We start from the raw sequence: 19,573 nt of genomic DNA, 5'->3' as shown, positions 1-19,573 counted from the left end.
TATTTAATGTAAGAAAACACTGCAGGAACTAGTGACTGTACGCAGTCACACGCACTGGTGCAAAGTTAAATACACCAAAGGATAAAAAATATTTCACTTAGCCGGGATTCGAACTTGGATCTCCCGATTGTCGGTCAGGTGTGTTAACCAGTTCCACCACCAAGCCAGCTGTCGGGGTGAAAAAATTGGGGCACTCGGGAGATGCGGGTTCAAGTCCTGGCTAAGTCTAATATTTTTTCATGGTGAACTTCATGCTTTGGTGTATTTAACTTTGTACCCGTGCACGTGACTGCACACAAAGTCACTTGTTCCTTCAGCGCTTTTAAATTCTTCGGTGCAGACCAGTTCGGTAAAACCATGGCAAAACCCATCCCGAAGTTTGCTCTGAGAAAATGGCTTGGTGGTGGAACTGGTTAACACGCCTGACTGGCAATGAGAGATCTGGGTTTGAATCCCGGCTATTCAAATATTTTTTATGGTGAACTTCATCCTTTGGTGTAATTACTGTAAGACCTTAACGACTTCTGTGATAAAGACGTGCCACATCAAAACCTAGGTCACACATTAAATATTTATGTGGAATTACAAAGTTTTCTTCACTTTTCATTATCTAGTGAAACATATTCATTTCCTCGGCCAATTTTTAACCGTCATCGGGTTTATTGGTGGGATTGAAGGAAAAGCCAACATACACACAAATAACAATTGGTTAAAGTGCAAAGTAGCAAAATAAAACGACAATTTTTTTTCTTTTTGGTATTTTAATAATATAAAATTCGTAGTGCTTTCTTCTTCATAAATTAGAGGTGTACAAAACCATGATTCTCCTTCACTTAGCCTGTGGCCTGGTCCACCTGAATGTTTAAGGTTCCCCATGTGTATTAGCTGAGCATTTCTTGACGAACAATCTGTTCTATGCCTCTATCAATCTCAACCCCTTTCGGAAAAAGTGGCAATGGTAAAGTTTTATAACAAGGTTCTCGATTTTCTCTAATGCTCTGAGTACTGCCTGGAGGCATGACATGCAGCCAAATACAACTCTCTCCATTTCAATCCCTGTTGCGGGACTGCCCCTCTAGACTACCTGTTTGACTGTGGCTGTGAATTGCTTGGTGGGCACCTGACCATTCGACAATTTTGGTGATGCTCACAGAGGTGATGATGCCATTTCGAAAGCTTCCAAAATATGCCACTAGGAACTCTCGAGTTTTCTGTCTCAAAGGAACTTAGTTGTTATGCACCTAGTTGCAGGTCTCTAATATACAAGCTGCCTAAAGTGACAATTTTATTAGAATCATTGGTTATATTTCATTGTTCAAGTGTGGAAAAAGTTCATGATTTTTCTTTGTTTGCCTATTTTGTTTTTATTTGGTAGGGCAACCTCTAATTTGCGATTAATAGATACATTGCATTAAAGGTGCCGTTATCTTTGATTTCAAATCAGCAATTGTTTGTGATTTCTTCAATGCCGCATATTCATCTTTTTTGGTTCTAATTTCAATTCCAACCAGTACCAGAATATGGATATGAAAGACATTAAAACGTGGATGACAAAAGGCTATAATGGACATGGTGACTTCAACCATTGGAAATTAGAAGTGATGGACACACTTCTCATACAAAGGTGAAAGATTTTTTGTGGTGAGCAACTAAGTCATATGAATTGTAAACTAAGTACTGTGGTGTGATAATAATAGTATATCATAATTTTTGGCAACTTTGGTTTGTGCTCTTAATGGCAGATTCAGGTATAAATCTTTATCTTATATGGTCTCTTTTGCCCCATATCTTCCTTAAACATTGTTACCCCAAGCTGCTAATCCATCCTGGCATGTATATTAGAAGAAGTACCCTATTCCAGGATATATTAGTTGGATAGATTAGTGTTCTACTGGTGACATACTACATATGTGCTAAGCCTTAGGGTTATATCTACTCACTTACCTGTCAAGAATACCTACATTCAAAGTGCTATCCTTTGGGTAAGTTATGTGAAATAATTTTAATTAAATGCATATGATCTACAAATTTTGGCGTTTTGTATATGGAGATGTGTGTACTGGATTCCACTCTTCCTGCATACAATCTTTCATGCACTCAATCCAAAGGTGAAAACCTAACCACATTTATTATAGTAACTCAAGAGTTGAAAATTTATTTATTTCCATTACCCCATAAACAGCTCATTTACGGCCTTTACAATGGTGCATTAACAATGAAGGACATTCACATACACCCATGCCCTGGATAAGGGTAACTTACCCAGGCGGGACTCGAACCCGCGACCTTCGGCTTGGCAGGCGAGAACTTTACCCCGCCGCCAGCGAGGCCGGCGGGGTAATTGTATTTGATGAGAATATCCCGTTATTGAAGCCAGGAACTTCTTGGGCCGATAAAGATTTTCTGGAAACTTAAACTTATATTCGTTAATTTTAAATTTATTGACGGTTGGTGGGGGAGAAATTGTGGAAAAGAAGTCGAAAGGTCGTATTATTAAGAGTTAACGTGATATCGAAAACTTACAGGAATTTAATTGTTTCCTAAATTTTTATCAGGAACGCCACATTAGATATCACGCATTATCAAATCCAAGATTATACGGAGATAATTTTCCAACCGCTGAATTAATATTGAATAGTAGATGCATCTGAATTACTTCATTTTACTCGTTTCGGCAAAGTTTACAGATCACTTATATTTCCCGCTCTTGAACAGAGTTGTGATCTAATTTTGTTTAAGATTTAAATATGCGATTTGATCCGCTTTAGGCCATTTTATTTAAGAATAATTTTATGTTAAGTTTATTTACGAGTAGAGTATAATCTTATGAACGCTTTGAAATACTAAATTAGCTCTTTAGCAGTGTTTTTGTTGATATAACTTCACTGTTTCCGGTTTCATCCCGCCCTAGCTAAAATAGCAATTTGGCGGGGACAGACCTTTCCCCCCGAAGTTACTTTTGTAAATGTAAATTTATTTTATTCGGACACCCTTTCATCGGAACTTTAACTAGTGATTACATCATTAAGTTTATTTTGCCTTGGTTTGTTCGTGACGGGGGTTCATCGCCAGTAACTGTTTAACGCCAGAGTTGAATTCGTCGCCGTCAAAATGAAAACAATGGACGTACCTAGTGGAGGTAAATGGATGTGCGAAGAAACTCTTGGGAAGGTTCTTTTATGGCTTCTGTCTTTTGAAAATTCACTAATACTCGTTATTTGAATTGGGTATCTAGATGTCGACGATGGGACTCCTGTGGAAACTCCAGTTAAGAAGTTACGCCAAGGTGAGCGCTTACATTCACGCGTAAATTAGCTATTAACTATGATACAGGAATGTTCATGAGCAATAAACCTCTGTCGTTTATGATCCATTCCTATTTTACTGTTTTATCAACAACTTAATGAGCGCTGTGCAACTTCTGCACGTAAATATATCTTATTTTACGTTACTTAATTACTTTACGTCATAATCGAGCATTATTCTTATTATTTATGCTTGTCACTCTTTCTGAAGGGTTTTTGATGAATTAGCTTTCTGGGTAATCCCAACCCATCGTTGTATTACTTTCAGATAGTCGGGGAAGTATCCCTTTTCATGTAATCACTAGCATAACAAATTAGAATTTTATAATGTGTCCATTAAATATCAAGCTATCCTGCAAAGATAAGATCGCCCGGGTTCTGCTTGGTAACCTTTTATTTAAGTTTACAGTCATGCATTATTTCGTACGTAACCTCATTGTGTTGATAACTGGAATTGAGAAGTACTGAGCGTACGGTGATTACGGACTTCTCTGAAGGAAGGATGCAGTTGTTAAGAATTGCATCAGAGAACTAATATCGTTTTACTCAATTATTAACATGAGCTGTTGACAATAATGATGCCTTAAATCAAACCCTCTGATACTTGGGGATATGTTTGGACTCATTGTAAGATGCTCGAGGGGAAACCATTTTTAGTGCCATATCTGCTGTTTGGAATGTTGCCAATGGCCTACAGTCGTACGAACCAGCTTTTTGCGGCTTTGAATATAGATTCTTGTCATGAATAAGTCTGTTTGATCTTCCAGCACTTCCTGTGTTGTAATTCAATATTTGAATAGGTAAATCGTTAACTATTTTAGGAAACGCTTGCTACTTCGCTGTTCGTACTTCAATATGTCCAATTTCCATGCACATCATCATTATCTACAAATAGTAATGATTTAGCACCTAATCAATACTGGCTTGTTGAATGTGTTTTGAAAAATTTATTGTTTTATTTATGTTTTTTTTACCAGATTGGCATTTAGTTGACTCTTATATTTAGTTTTTCTATCAGCCTAAAACATATGCGTATTTTAACTGTAACATACTTCCACTGTAAATGCACCTGGAAGATACATAAATGGTTTAGCTCTGTGTGTAGTCGAGTGCATGCATATCAGTGTTGGCATTACTTAGTCACTCTCCTTTAGTGGCTCTTGATAACTTTGATCAATTTCTGCGTATTCCATTGATGAAATTTACTCTTTTTATTAACTAATTATATATACTTGTAGTAACTTTTGTTATTGCTATGAGTATAATCTGATTTCTAGGAAGCATTTGTGTTGGCTGATTTGTAATGCTTATTATACATTAGGCTAGAGAACCGGGAAATGGTATTTGAAGAAAAATGGTAAATATTTATATTGGAGAAACTTCACCTGCCCACAAATTACATCAGAATTGCATCAACAACAGATGATTTTTTAAAATCTAATCACACTCACTCAGTACTCTAGTGTTGGTGTAGGTGGAAGAGGTTACAGCTTGAAGCACATTAAGGCACTAGGGTGTCTGCCTCTCATGCATTCAGAACGGAGGGACCCTTTCCTTTTTCTGAGACCCTGGGAAGTGAGAATTTTGTAGCAAGATCCATAAGGCTTTACTGTAGATATTCAAGTATCCATAAGGGTAGTTTCCTTCATCAAAGAAAACGAAAGGCATTGATTGCGATTCGTTACCCACCATTAGTGTATTCATAATATACAAATTATTTGGTTTTAGAAATACTGGTTTAGACGAATGGCAATGGTCAATATTATCTTCATTTGAAAAAGGCCTGATAGGCGCCCATGTGATGCCACTCCATGTGACGTCACAGGGACCTAGGTTCTATACAAGTAGATAGGAGTTTTACATCGTCTGAAGTTACCAATGCTTGCATGAGGCACAGAGCTCAGGGAAACATGTCTTAATAATCACTTTTTAAAACTGGCTAAGGTCGGAAAGTTTTCTTCGTTTGATAAGGTATTAATAATCCTTATTTAAGCCAAGCGCTACCAGCTAGCATGGTACTCAGCTACCTGCTAGCATCCTGCATCGTATCAGCGCTCAGAGCCTCGCCCCAAGGTCACCTCACTAGCGGCAGCGGGAACCAGAACGATGTCACACAGAGTTTTCCCAGCATTCATACTTAGCCGTCGCGTTTTCGCGCGCTTGAAATTTTTCACTATTCATTTAATCGCAAAAAATAGATATCGTCATTTAAAAATCTAAATGTGTGAAATACGTACTCCAGGAGTAATAATCATTCGATTTAGGTAGTATAAAAATAATAGGAAACCACCCTAATATCACTATAGTGTTGTAGATCACTGAGCTGAACCTCTCTTATTTATAGAAAAGTCATTTTCCTCTTAGTTTGCCATCAATTTTTTATTTTTCAAAGAAAAATAGAATTCTCATTAAGGCTAGCCTATCATTTCAGTCACTAACTGCTTGCCTATTTGGTGCTGGGTTAGTGGTGCCCTTGAAAGGAATGTATTTTTTAAGCATTCAGCCGGATTACCTGCCCAATGGTTTTTCACTGTAAATCACTTCTTGCCCTTAGAATTTCTCATGTCCGTACAGGCTCACAATGAACTGAGTGGAGATTTTTTCTCATGCCTTTTCACGCATGAGTCATTTAAAATTTAACATAATGACAGGAAAACTTTTCTAGGATCCACAGAGTTTTATTAATAATCAACCTTGGTTTTGACAACTTATGTCATTTTCAAGGTACAAGGTCAAGTAAGGACCTTGAAATTAACATAAGTTGTTGAAACCTGGGTTGCTTAATAGTAAAATTCTGTGGACCATACAAAAATTTTTGTCAATATGTTGCTGTTTCCACAGTTCCACAAAATATTGCATGTAGTCTGAGATCCCATAAAGGTAGAGTAAAATGATATTGCTCAAATTACTACAGTTCCATTTCCTTCTCATTATCTCTTGTGCTTTCCACCTTGGTGTAATTCACCTATTGTATACCTCTGGGCATGGACACTTGCAGGGAAATCGTTAGTGGAATGCATTTAGTGCTGCCCTCAGTTTTCTGTGTTCTCTTTTTGACAGGATTTTGACGTGGTTTCACTCAAGTACTAGCCCTTCAACCCAAGGATTGATTTTTAGGTTTTATGTGGATCTAAACTTTGGATTTTTTCTTCTGTTCTTAAATGTTTTAAGTGTAAAATGTATCAATTGGTTTTCATTTTAAAATATTTATCTGCTCACAGTTGTTTTCAATTGTTTCAATGAAAATGACTTAACCTGTGAATCCAAATGCCTAACTGCTGGCAGAACGCTGCAACAGGTGACAGAAGGGAGGAGAATTGGATGTTATCACGGATTTATGTATGTGATTTTCCTTAGGGGAGTCAGTGTCACAGAAAATGGTGGAGAGGTAAACTTTTAATTTAGCATTTGGTTAGGAAGTTCTCTTGCGTTTCCATCTAGGTCAGGCTATGACTATTGCTGATATTTCGATGGCTACCTCTGCTATTGTCATCAGAGATTGTCAAGTCCACAGATAAAACTCCTTGTTCATCTCTCATTGAGACATTAGTCCTGGTGAAAATGGAAGAAGTTGACATTGAAAAATCTGAAATTACCAAAAATCCTCACTCTGATAGAACTCTATGAGAAAAAATTAGTATACATCATAGGTATTCGTGGAAACGATTTAGTCTCTCACTTTTCAACCTTATTTCTAACAGTATGGTATTTTTATAATGATTAGAATTGATTTAGTTATTTGTGCACTTTGTATGCTTTAGACTGATTTTAACGTGGAGTAATCCTTTTCGACCTGATTTTGTATTTTCAGCTCTCCTACCTTTCCAAATCATCGGATCAGGAGTGTCATCTTCACCTAGTTTATCATCAAAAAAAAGGAAGTTAGCTGATGAGTCAAACAATGGCAAAATAACCAAGAATATACGTTTGGAGAAGGAACCAGAAGCAAAAGAGAATATTTTAGTAAAGCCTCAAAAACATGATGTTAAGACCACCCCCCACTCCAGTGATGAAATCAAGTTGAAATCAAATATTGACACTCCGGAGGAGGAGGAAACTTTGTGTCTTCGATTAGACGAAGATACCAATCAACCAAATTTAAAAGATTCAGATTTGAAAAATGCTAATAATGATCCTGGAAAAGCAAAAGAGAAAGAAGCTGTTACATCAAAGAAGGAAACATCCAATGCATCATCAAATGAAGTTGTGGAGGTGTCGGATTCTTCTGATGACAATCAGGCACCTTCTTACTCGTCCATAGATATGGAGTCAGCAGACAATGATGCTGGTGATGCTAATAAAACTATTGACAGCAAATGCGAAAAGTCTGGTCTGGAGGATTCAGATGCCAAGAGCAGTATTTCTGGAAGTGAAGAGGGGTTAGCAGTTCTGAGTTCTACTGATGTTTCTACTCCTTCACGGATGGCCAGTGACTCTAAGTCTCCGACTGTTGTGTTGAAGAAGAGAGTTCTTAGCTCCCAGATGAAGGAGCAGCGTGCCAAAATCAAGGGGGTGGGTGACATTTTTTCATACCTTTACTTTAAAGTTTATTTCAGAGCATGTCAGTATTTTGTCTCTTCAAAGAATAATCAGTTTTTATTAGGTTGCTATCAGTTGACTTTGTTGTTCCTATTGACTGTGGAATTTTTTTTTTTTGTGTGCTCTTTTTGGGAAATGTTTTCATTTTTGTTTTAGCCTATGTAACATTTTTTTGTTGATAATTGATAATGGATGGCTGTTTTTATTTGCACTTATTTTTTTATGCGTCCATTTATTTAGCAACGTGAGAAGATAAAGCAGGAGAAAAAATTGGAGAAGGAGCGTCAAAGAGAAGAAAAGTTGGCTCAGAAGAAAAAAGTTCAGCAGGAAAGGTTGAGGTAAATAACACCAGGAACTATGCCTATTTTTTTATAGGAAGTTCATTAATAACCTACATAGTACTAAGTGAATGTCAAATTCTTACTGTCATGAATTCATTAAAGGCCGCATTCATTAGATGTTTAGTCTAAGTTGTCACATGTTGACATTTTTTGTGGTCTTAAGACACTGCTGTTTTTTTGTTCATGGCAATATCCTATGGTAGGTGATAGTTATGTATGGGTGGATAAATGCATTCGGACTTCTGATTCATCCTAAGCACTTTTCATCTGTAAAAGATAATGATACATAACTGGTTTATTTAAAGGTCCAATATCCCTTCAAACTGTGCATGCTGCTCAAGATTTACCTTTTTACATCCACACTATCAATTATGTTTAGAGTCGTCACCATTTATTTGTATTGGGATACTGTGATATCTACCACTTCTCATCCCTGCAGCTAGTATTAGTATCAGTAACTCAGTATGATAGAATGAATAACCACTCAGTTTTCTCTTTTAAGCTTTTGTTTGTTAGATCCGTTGTTGCATGGCACACAGCAAGCTCATTAGAAAATCCTGGTTTACTTTGCAAATATGATTTTTACTTTCTGCACCTTTATCTGTGGTTATTATTTGGATTAAAATTTTCTCAACTGTGAGGCCCCAAAAAAGTAAAATTAATACTGTGATATTGTCTCAGGAGAACAATGGAGGCTGCAGAGAAATACAAAGTACATTAATGAAAGTTTGAGTGTATACTGTAATTGAAGTCAAATGAGAATAGTAACAAAAAATGACTCACTTGTTAGTGCAAAATGCTGCAAGTGTTACCTTCTATTTATAAGGATTGAATCATCCTCATTCTTAATTTTTTTATCAATTTCAAAATACGCATTGCTTTCTAACCTGATTGTATGTTCTCCATGATAACTTAACTTATTTTCAAATGGCATGTACATGAAGTATTGGTTTTGTATAATCCAGTTAGGATTCCACCTCGTTAGTGAAGTGTTTTATTTTGTACTCTTAGCATGAAGCTTGAAGAGAAGCAGAAAAAAGAGGAGGAGCGTATGCAGAGGAAGAAGCAGAAGGAAGAGGAGAGGCTTAAGAAGGAGGAGAAGAAAGAAGAGGAGAGGCAGAAAAAGGAGGAAGAGAGACAGAAGAAGGAGGAGGAAAGGCAAAAGAAAGAAGAGGAAAAGCAGAAGAAGGAAGAGGAAAGGCAGAGGAAGGAGGAGGAGAGGCTGAAGAGGGAGGAGGAGAAGAAGAAAGAAGAGGAAGAAGAGCAGAAAAAGAAGGAGAAGGCTGCAGCTGCGTTTGCCAGCTTTTTTGTCCCAAGGAAGAGCTTGCAGAACAAAGTTGCAGAAGAGCAGAAGGTTGCCGAAAGGAAATTCATGCCATTCATGGTGAGTTATCTTAAAGAACTACAACCTGGGCGCTGAGAGTTGTCTGATGACATACAGAAGGGTCTGGTTCAGGGTACGGCGTTGCCAGGTCAGAAAAGGAAACCCCCACATCACAAGGCATCAGTGAAGAAAGGAGCCAGAACTGATGACCAGCCTGAAGGGTCAATGGAAGAATCCCTCGTTTTGGTTATTCAAGCTTGTTTCGGTGCTTTATATGCATGTGACAATGTTGTATGACTAGGCGAGGGTGTGAGGTGCCTTTGAGGGACAGTGATTGGCTACAAACCGTGCTGGTGTAGCACCCCTCCTATAGTGCTGTCATCGTACAACTTTCTTTGGCCAAAATGTAGTTAGGGGCAGGGTGCCAGGTGGGAGAGGGAATCACCCACACATATGAACTGAAGGCTTCCGTGTAGAAAGGAGCAGGAAGGGAAGACGACCATGAAGGGCCAACTGAGAATCCTTATTTTGCTCTGTCATCAGACAACTCTCGCCAACCAGACTGTAGTGTGGGATCAGTTTGGTTTTTGAGCTTGGAACAGGAATCATTCCTTTTCAGTAATCCTAGCCAGAAATTTGGCTCTGAAAAAGATGGCTTGGTGGGATAACTGTGTGCATTAGGAGACCAGACCAGCAATTAGGAGATGTGGGTGTGAATCCCAGCTAAACCAAATGATTTTTTCATGCCAAATATCTTCCTATGAATAACAATGGGAATCTGAACTGAAATCAATAAGTCATGTTAATGGTAAGACTGACTTTGTTTTTCCTCACACATAATTGTATTAAAATGAACCGCGTTTCATAGTAAGTAAATTTATCTGAGGACGTTGTTCATAGAAGTCAATGTGATTTGATTAAATCAGTTTGTTAACTGGAGATTTTGCATTCTTTAGGTTGTATCACTTTTATTTAAAGATTTTTTAATTCCCAATACTGCATTTGATGGCATATAAGACGCTCATTTTTTTCCAAAATAATAGCTCTAAAAATCACCTGCGTCTTATATATGAAGGTTTAACCACCATGGGCTAATGTTCAATACTGACTCCATTATACTTACTATATGTGTGTATTTTAGAGATGTGTGAATAGTATCTGCAAATACTCGAATGCTAGAAAATATTCGATATTGGATATCTCGAATAATTATACTATAAGTACGATCTTGAATACTTCGAATTTTGCACCATACACTGTCGCACGCTCGTTATTGGTAGTTTACTCGGAAACAACGTAGAGGACCCTAGTCATTTAGTGCATGCAGTGCCATTTTTAGGCAGGTTGATGAACTACATCAAATTCGCGGGAAAGAGTGGAGAATAGATATCGTTCGACGTGTGGAACCGAAAATGATCACGGGGAAAAACACGAAATTGAAAGTTTAGTATGCTTTGTGCAATTCTAGTATTCAAGGTATTCCAAATTTGAGATATTTGAATATTCGAGCTATGGTTTATTATTCAAATTTGAGAATTCTACTATTCGACCCATCTCTAGTTCAAACATATAAATGTGCAATATTGCTTTGATACCCTCCCTTTTCACAGCAATTGATCACTTTAAACTTCTCCTCTACATTTATGCTTTTTTCTTGATAGCTTCTTGATTTTTCTACCTGCATTCCTATTTTTTGTCATTGTTCTCTTGGTTTGTACTGCGTATGACTCTAACGAAAAAACCTACTGCTGGGCTACTGCTGCACTGTATTCCTGAGACACAGAGGGCCTACGACTGCTGGGGGGGAATGAAGCCATTGTGTTTGAGTCTCTCTGGCGGACCCTTTTATGTGTTGATGCTATTCATACGGAACTCATCTCCCCCGTGAATACCAATGACCTTGAAGGCTTGAGGGTAGACCGTCTCCTTTGAAGTCAATTCATCCAATAGCCTATGATGGCAAAAATTACATCTCAATCTGCATTGCTTTCAAAAATCTCATTTCCAGTAACTCCACGCTTAATTAATGATCTAAATTCACTAATATTAACCTGTGAAGGAGGTGAGATAAATTACTTCGGTAGGCCGGCTATCTGGACCGCTTTTGGCCATTGCACAATGGAATTCGATTGATATATAAACAAAGAATAGCACTCATATTTCGTTAAGTAGCAATGAAGATGATGAGAGCACACAGTCAACAGTAATGAAATAGGAATATTGCACCGCAGGGCAATTAATTCTCTGTTCACTTCTGGTAGTTCATTGAAATAAAAAGTTTGGGCTGTGTTTGTGTAGCTCTTTTTGTGAACTCAGAACTGAGTTCTTGGCCAACACTGCACAATGCTATCTCTGACATGGCAAGACAGACCTTAATACGAACAAGAGATGTTACAATGTAAGCCTGGCTATCAGTCACACTAATATGAGTTACTAAGTCTGAAATTCAACCAGGATATCACTAAGGCAGCACCATATGAATGAGAAATGAATTACAGTAGACTCATTATTACGAAGTTCGGGGGACCGGAAAACCGGAGGTTCGTAATAACGAATTTCGTATCGTTTCTTTTAGAAATCATCGGAAAAAATGGTATTTAATAAAAAAGATGAATTTAAGCGGAAATATGTTTAAACAGGAAAATTCGTTCCAGTTTCTCAACAGAAGACTGCGGCACGACGCAATCGAGGGTTTATATCTTCCCGAATATAGCAAGTCCGATATACGAACTGGATGCCTTTCAAGACCTTGTTCCTAAGTTGATAAACCTACAGTACGGCCGCCCGCCGAGTTATCCGATGACACACAGAAAGTTCTATGTCGGGGTAGGTGACAAGGTTGCCAGCTAAAAAAGGGAAACGCCTACAAAGGGTTCCGCGAAGAAAGGATGCGAAAGCGACGCCGCGCGTGAAGGACCCAGAGGAAAAATCACTTGTTTTGGTGATTCGAAGAAAGGATTTTTTGTGGATCAGCCATATTTCGGTGCGCCTTATGCAGTTGACAATGTTGAGAGACAAGACGAGGGAGCGTTTGGAGGACAGCGATTGGCTGTAACCTGTGCTGGCGTAGGGTTATCCGCCCCTCCTGTTGTGCTGTCATCAGGCGACTCTCGCCAGCCGGACTGTATGAAATTGCATTGAGAAGTACGGTTATCCTACAAAATGCAACACTGCATCACAACCGTGGTCTAGCTCACAATATTACGAACTGATCTAGCTGGGCGTGCGACGCAGCCGGGGCCGAAAAATATCACTCCTTGCTGTAAGGATGAACGGGCGAAACGCTGAACAGTTCCTAAATTCACTCCGGATTCTATGATACTTTGTTCAGATTGTGCCCAAAGTGAGAGTTCCTCTACGCCAAGCGAAACCGCGAAGCATCGGCCTAATTGAAAGGCGCCAAAGTCGAAATTTGAAAATTTCGAATGCTCATATCTCTGAAAATTCGTAAATCGGATGGGCATAGGAAGAGGACTAACTGTACGAGCGGTTACGAGTGGGTCACCATGGCTCCACAGGAATGAAACTTATTATGTGATGTTGCGTGTACACTGAAATAACAGCCATAATTGACGCTCTTGGGCACAGTTCACGAGAAGAACTTTAACGCGGCGCGATTACTATAACTTAAGAGTAGTGAATATCCACCTAAATGCCGTTGCTTATGCGTGTAACTTCGTAATAAAGTTCATTTTATAGCTGCCGGGACCGGGACTAAGGTTCGTAACTTCATAAAAACGAAAATTTCGCAATTACGTTTCTTTTACTATAGCTTGGATAGGCCTTTTTGTCGGGACCAACTATGTGCTTCGTAATAACGAGAACTTCGTTATAACGTTGTTCGTATTAAGGAGGGTCTACTGTAACTTCACTGGGACTGAAATTGGAGAAAGCTTTCTGATGGTCCTATTCTGCCTTTACATTTTATACCATACTATTCAGTTACCCATTACCCATGGAAGAGATAGCTTGGTAGGAATAGTCCTGGAAGCACGAAATTAGCAGTACATTGGGAAGTACATTCACATGATTGCTTATGTGTTCCCTACTCTAAGAGCCAGTAGCATATGCTATAGTGAGATAATACATGCTCCAATATTGTTTAATCATGAGTATAAGCTCATATCTCCTCTAAATGTGTAATTTATATGTGCCTTGAAAAAGAGCCATTTTTTCCCGTGACCAATGAGTATTTATTTTTGCTAAAAGGAATGTCAGACTCACGATTTTTTTTAATCAGTCTCTTTGCTCATACATTAATGATTACTTTAAACTGAACCATGAGTCTGTATTCACATTGCCTTTCCCTGTGGATGCTGACAACGAAAAATGGTACAAGTGAGATTTTATTGTAAACTTTATTTTTTTGCAGCTGATTTACTTCATGCAGTGAATATTTAATGATAATCGTGGGATCATTTTGGACCACTTAGCTTTAGAAAAAAAATCATGGCTTTTTATCTCACAGGAATGGAGTTATGGCAGAAAATAAGAATCACAATGTGTTGCATGTTGCGGCAATTTAGGGGTCAAGCCCAAATTTCGCTTGCTCATATTTCATTAACAATTGATAATTGGAGGCTAAAATTGTATGCAATCTCTAGTTATACCAGGATTTATGACCATGGCAAGTTTCATGAAAATCCGAGTCGGTGGGTGTCATGGTCTGGTTGATTTGAAATGGAATGACCCCTCTAGTGTATTTAGTATTCAATAGAAAAATTTTTTAGTGGTCAATATTGATAGTTATTTTTAAGCACATTGCTATTATGTGACGTTATTTATTATTTATATATTATTGTCATTTTGCTTTATTATGCGATATCAAAGGAGAACCCCAACTTTGGGAGCGAGGTATCGCACGAGATGTGTAGAGAACGAGATCGTAAAAATGCGATCAAACTTGTTTAATATCTTGCTTCAATTTATGTGATTGTATAAGATCTAAAAGAAACTAGCTCAAGTTGCTTGTGCAAGCAAGTGCTGTGCACTCTCGCAGCCTTTTTTCTTATGTGCACCATTCTGAAATGAGGGTATAGCTTAAAAGCTGTTGTGTCTTGTATGCAGTCAAATACAGCATATGTTTATACTTATACACAATTATAATTATATTTCATCGAAGCTCTTACCTTATTAATTAAATTTATATTTCAGGTAAAAGGTGATATGAGGCTAGCCCCCATAGTCCGTGTAAATTTAAATCAAAAAGAAAAGGAGGAGATTGAAGTAAAAATCGCCAAACAATCTGCTGAGAAGCTTTATTTAGATGAGCTAAAGGAAAAGGTGCGATGTCCCAAGACACATTGTGCAACTTGGCCTTTAAGCGAGCTGAAAGATGAAGTCACCATTGTTGGTATGTTGATCTTTTTACATAAAATGTTTTACATTTTTGTGTTGCTCCCTTTATAAGCCAGTTTTTGCCCTTCACTCCCTGTAAAGTTGTCCCTTAATTTGACTGGCTGTTTATTGTAACTTTTGGGTAGAGGAATAGGTGGAAAGCCCTCCTACTTAATTCCTCCTTAAAATCTTATGCTAATAACAGCTTAATGTCAGATTACTACTGAATGTATTTATATTTGGTCAGCCGCCTGCAAAAATAACCATGCCTCATTTTCATAGATGTGGCGATCATACCCATACTTGTGATATTTATTTATTAATTGTTTAGAGCTTTACATTTTTAATCTAATGAACTTCCAGAGCTATTAAGGAAATACTGTATGATCCATGAGTATTCCAAAGTTCATAGTACGTGCTACAGATCCTGGAAACTCAGAGCGTGGAAATCCAGGTTGAAACCACTGGAAAAGTGATCAAGATTGGATTATCGGTGTGTCAATTAATTTTTATCAATTGGCTTATCAAATAATGAAAAATGTAATAATGACGAAATTCCTGTTACATTCAAGGGAATTAATGCTTGCTATACATTTTTCTTGGCAATACTTATTAGTAAGCACAGGTGGTTTTGTGCTATTACCGCATTTGTCTCAATATAATCCCCCCTTTTTTTCCAAAATGCCCATGATAACAGTTAAGGGGGGACTATATTCAAACCCATTTTTTCTTGAAACTCAAGCCTCAAAATTAGGGGGGGGGACTATTTTCGGAGGAATACAGTAACTGTTACAGTAGACTCTCGTTATTACGAAGTTCACGGGGCCGAAAAATCGGAGGTTCGTAATAACGAAGTTCGTAAGAACGTTTCTTATAAGAATCGTCGAAAGAAATAGTGTATTATAAACGCTATTAAATTACGCGGAAATATATATAAACAAGAAAATTCGTTTCAGTTTTTCAACAGAAGACTGCGCCATGACGCAATCGAAGGTTGATATCTTCCCGAACGCATGAACTCCGATGTTCAAACTAGATGCGTCCCAAGACCTTGTTCCAAGGTTGATAAAATTACATTCCGGCCACCGAGAGTTGTCCAGTAACAGACAATGGGCTGGGTAGGGGGTATGGGAGCCAGGTAAGAAAGGGAAACGCTTGCAAAGTGTTCCATGAAGAAAAGAACCGGAAGGGACGACGAGCGTGAAGGACCCAGAGGGATAATTACTTGTTCTTGTGATTCGAAGAATGGGCTTATTTTGGTTGGTCAGGCTTATTTCGGTGCTCGAATATGCATTTGACAACGTTGTATGACTAGACGAGGGTGTGAGGTGCGTTTGGGGGACAGCGATTGGCTTTAAACCGTGCTGACGCAGGATTTTCCACCCCTCCTATTGTGCCGTAATCGGACACCCCTCGCCAGCCGGACTGCATGTAAGTTATCGAGGAGTACGGTTATTCTGCGGGATGCAACACTGCATTACACGTATGCGCTAACGCACGATTGTGGCGACCTGATCCATCGGGGCCTGCGATGCATCCGGAGCCGAAAAAATGTCTCCCCGCGGTAACGAAGAACGGGCGAAACGCTGAACAGTTCCTAAATTCACACAAGATTCAATGATACCTTATTCATATGGTGATTACAGTGAGAGTTTCACAGCGCCAAACCGCGTAGTATTGGCCAAATCGAAAGGTGCCAAATTTGAAATTTGAAAGTTTTGAATGCTCGTATCTCTGAAAATTCGTACATCGAATGTGCATAGGAACATGATTGACTGTACATCCAATTTACTAACGGTTATGAGTGGGTCACCACGACTTCACAGGAATGAAGGCTGTTATATGATGTAGCGCGTAAACTGAATAAAGAACCATAATTGACGCTCTTAAGCATAGTACAAGAGAATAACTTAAACGTGGCGCGATTATTAAAACTTAAGTGTAGTGAATATCCACCTAAATGCCGTGACTTGTGCGTGTAACTTCGTAATAAAGTTCATATTGTAACCGCCGGGACCGGGACTTAGGTTCGTAATTTCGTAAAAACGAAAATTTCGTAATAACGTTTCTTTTACTATAGCTTGGATAGGCCTTTTCGACGGGACCAACGATTTGCTTCGTAATAACGAAAACTTCGTAACAACGTTGTTCGTATTAACGAGAGTCTACTGTAATGGAAGAAATCTATGCTTCAAGCATTGGTGTTTTTCAGAGGACTTCCTCATTGGCAAGTAGGATGAATAAAAAATGCAGTAGTCATTTTGGGGAATATCAATTACACCCATGTCTCGTATAGCGCAAGGGATGCGTTCCTTGGGGTCTTTGCGCTATACGAATTTGCGTTATACGAGAGCGTTTTAACATAGGGAAGATAGGGATGCGTTCCTGGTAGCATAGGTCTTGGGTATTGAATTTCCTCTAAAACATCTATATTCCCATAAAAAGCCTTAGAAAACATTATTTCTATAAATATTTATAGTTTAAAACATCTTTAAAGATAGTATTCACGCATTCAAAGACTTTTATTCACGTTAAAAAAAATTCTTACGTGCTTTCGAAATTCCATCCTGTCGTGCGGCTGGGCTAACACCTGCTATCTCAGGGGATCGTAATGCGTTGCCGGCAGTTGATGATTTTTCAAACTAGTCTAAAAACAACTATGTGTCACCCAGGCCCTTTTGTCGCTCATCGAAATGACAGGAAAATACTACTTTAAATGCCATTTCATAGCTAGCGGAGTTTATGAATGATAAATCATTTTAATTTGAAGTCCTCCGAGTCATTAGCAGCTACGTGAAACAGTCTTTAAATGCCTTGAAACCTGACCCAGGTTTTCCTTCCCTGAAAATGAATGAACGAGAATGCATTCTTTTCCAAAAGAATATCGTCTCATCAACACTAAAAACTAGTTGAGGGGGAAAGGAGCCACTTTCAATAACAGCTTGGAGTTCATCAGAAAATGTTGTGGTGGCTGCGCTATCAACACTTGCAGATTCACCTGATATCGCCGCACTGAAAATACCTGCTTGCCGTTTAAATTCTGGAACCAACCGGAGCTTTCACTAAATGTCTCGGAGCGATTACCACTCTCGTCTTTTTGTACTGATTCACCATGAACTTTCCGTATGTGTAGACCGCTTGGTTGAAGTTGGTGCGGCTGAGGTCACTGATATTTTAGCTTCGTCTTTATTCAGAATAAGGCATCGTGAGTTTAAACTTCCGCGTAATATTGCTTTGACGTTCTCCATTTTCAAAGCAAATAACCTCTCTCAAGTCCTCTTCTAGGTTAATGGTTTTTCTTGATAAATTCTTGACTTTTCTACACGCATCCCTATTTTTTGCCATATTCTCTTGGTTTTTACTCTGTATGGCTCTATCTAAATCACCTTCTTCTGCTGAACTGTATTCCTGAGACGCAGAAGGGCTATGACTGCGGGGAGGGAACGAAGCCATTGTGTTTAAGACTCTATAGCGGACCCTTTTATGTGTTGATGCTATTCATGCGCAACTCGGTCACCGCTTCATTTCTCCCCCGTGAATACCGATGACCTTGAAGGCTTCAGCGTAGACTCTCTACCTGGAAGTCAATCGCCCGGTAACCTATGACGGCAAAAATACGTCTCAAACCGTATTGCTGAAAAAAAAACTCATTTCCACTAGCCCCACGCTTAATTAACGATCTAAATTATTTATTATCATTCTGTTAAGGAGACGAGATAAATCTTCGGTAGGCCGGCTATCTAGACCCAATGACGAGTAATACTTTTGGCAATTGCGCAGCAATGAATTTCGATTAATATATAAACAAAAAAGAAGATTTGAGGCAAGAAATAATATTAATATGCGTATGTTGATAGAAATTTCGTGTGAACTTAGCGCAAGTTCACGTTTTATCACGAGAGCGTTTAAGATTTTTGATTAGGCTACACTGCGTTGCAATGTTTCCCCGAGGAACGAATTTGCGCTATATCGAAATTGCGCTAATCGAAATTGCGCTGTACGAGACATGGGTGTAGTGTATTAAAGTGTTTAAGTTGTCCAGGATTAAAAATAATCTTCATTCATTGTTTTTATGAATAGAAGATGAAGATGATGATGTCCCACCTGGAGGTGCTGGTGATGGTGTTGTCCTAGAAACTCACCAGGACCTTCATCTACGTGCTAAACTACTGCAGTTTTGTGAGAACCAGAGACCACCATACTGGGGAACATGGAGAAAAAAGAGTAAAAAAGTCAGGCCCAGGTTTCCCTTTCAAAAGGATGAAGTGAGTATTTTATCAGGGATCATTGCATCTAAATTCTCTACATTTATTTGAAAAATATTGATGGCTTCTACTGTGGCAATATTTTATATCTTAAGGCAAGGCATTCTTTGAAGGTACATATTTTATTTCTGAAGCATTAATTTGCTGAGGAATAGTTGGCAATGGTGATATTTGATTGCTGAAATTACACTTCTTAAGAAAGCTTTCAGCATGATGAAGTTGATGATTTTGGGACTGGAATTGTCTATTCTTAAAACTGGTTATTGTGGATGGCTGGGAAGCACCAGTGAGCCAATGTGAATGATTTTTCTTGCCATTATGAAATTTTTTTTGTCTGTAAGGTTGGCTACTTGCCCCACCACATCTATCTGGACAAATCATTTTAATATGGTCCCACCAAATTTTAAGGTCGTTGTACTGATGAATGAACATAATAGCTTGAAAAATCTCCTTCCCTTGGAA

At 38.5% G+C, this 19,573-nt stretch overlaps 1 protein-coding gene across 1 annotated transcript in view; it reads left to right on the top strand.

Moving 5' to 3' along the window:
• The first annotated feature begins 2,890 nt into the window (after nt 1–2,890).
• The window catches only part of LOC124166746 (chromatin assembly factor 1 subunit A-B-like), a 29,391-nt gene continuing 12,708 nt past the window's right edge, over nt 2,891–19,573 (top strand). Inside the window, exons 1-7 of the mRNA XM_046544419.1 lie at nt 2,891–3,139; nt 3,236–3,286; nt 7,117–7,817; nt 8,085–8,182; nt 9,197–9,569; nt 14,664–14,862; nt 18,927–19,111. Of these exons, the coding sequence (XP_046400375.1) occupies nt 3,112–3,139; nt 3,236–3,286; nt 7,117–7,817; nt 8,085–8,182; nt 9,197–9,569; nt 14,664–14,862; nt 18,927–19,111 (1,635 nt within the window). The 5' untranslated portion in view covers nt 2,891–3,111. The remainder of the gene's footprint in view (nt 3,140–3,235; nt 3,287–7,116; nt 7,818–8,084; nt 8,183–9,196; nt 9,570–14,663; nt 14,863–18,926; nt 19,112–19,573) is intronic.

This window comes from Ischnura elegans, chromosome 10, assembly GCF_921293095.1.
Source record: "Ischnura elegans chromosome 10, ioIscEleg1.1, whole genome shotgun sequence".
NCBI lineage: Eukaryota > Metazoa > Arthropoda > Insecta > Odonata > Coenagrionidae > Ischnura > Ischnura elegans.
This window is presented reverse-complemented; position numbering and strand designations above follow the sequence as displayed.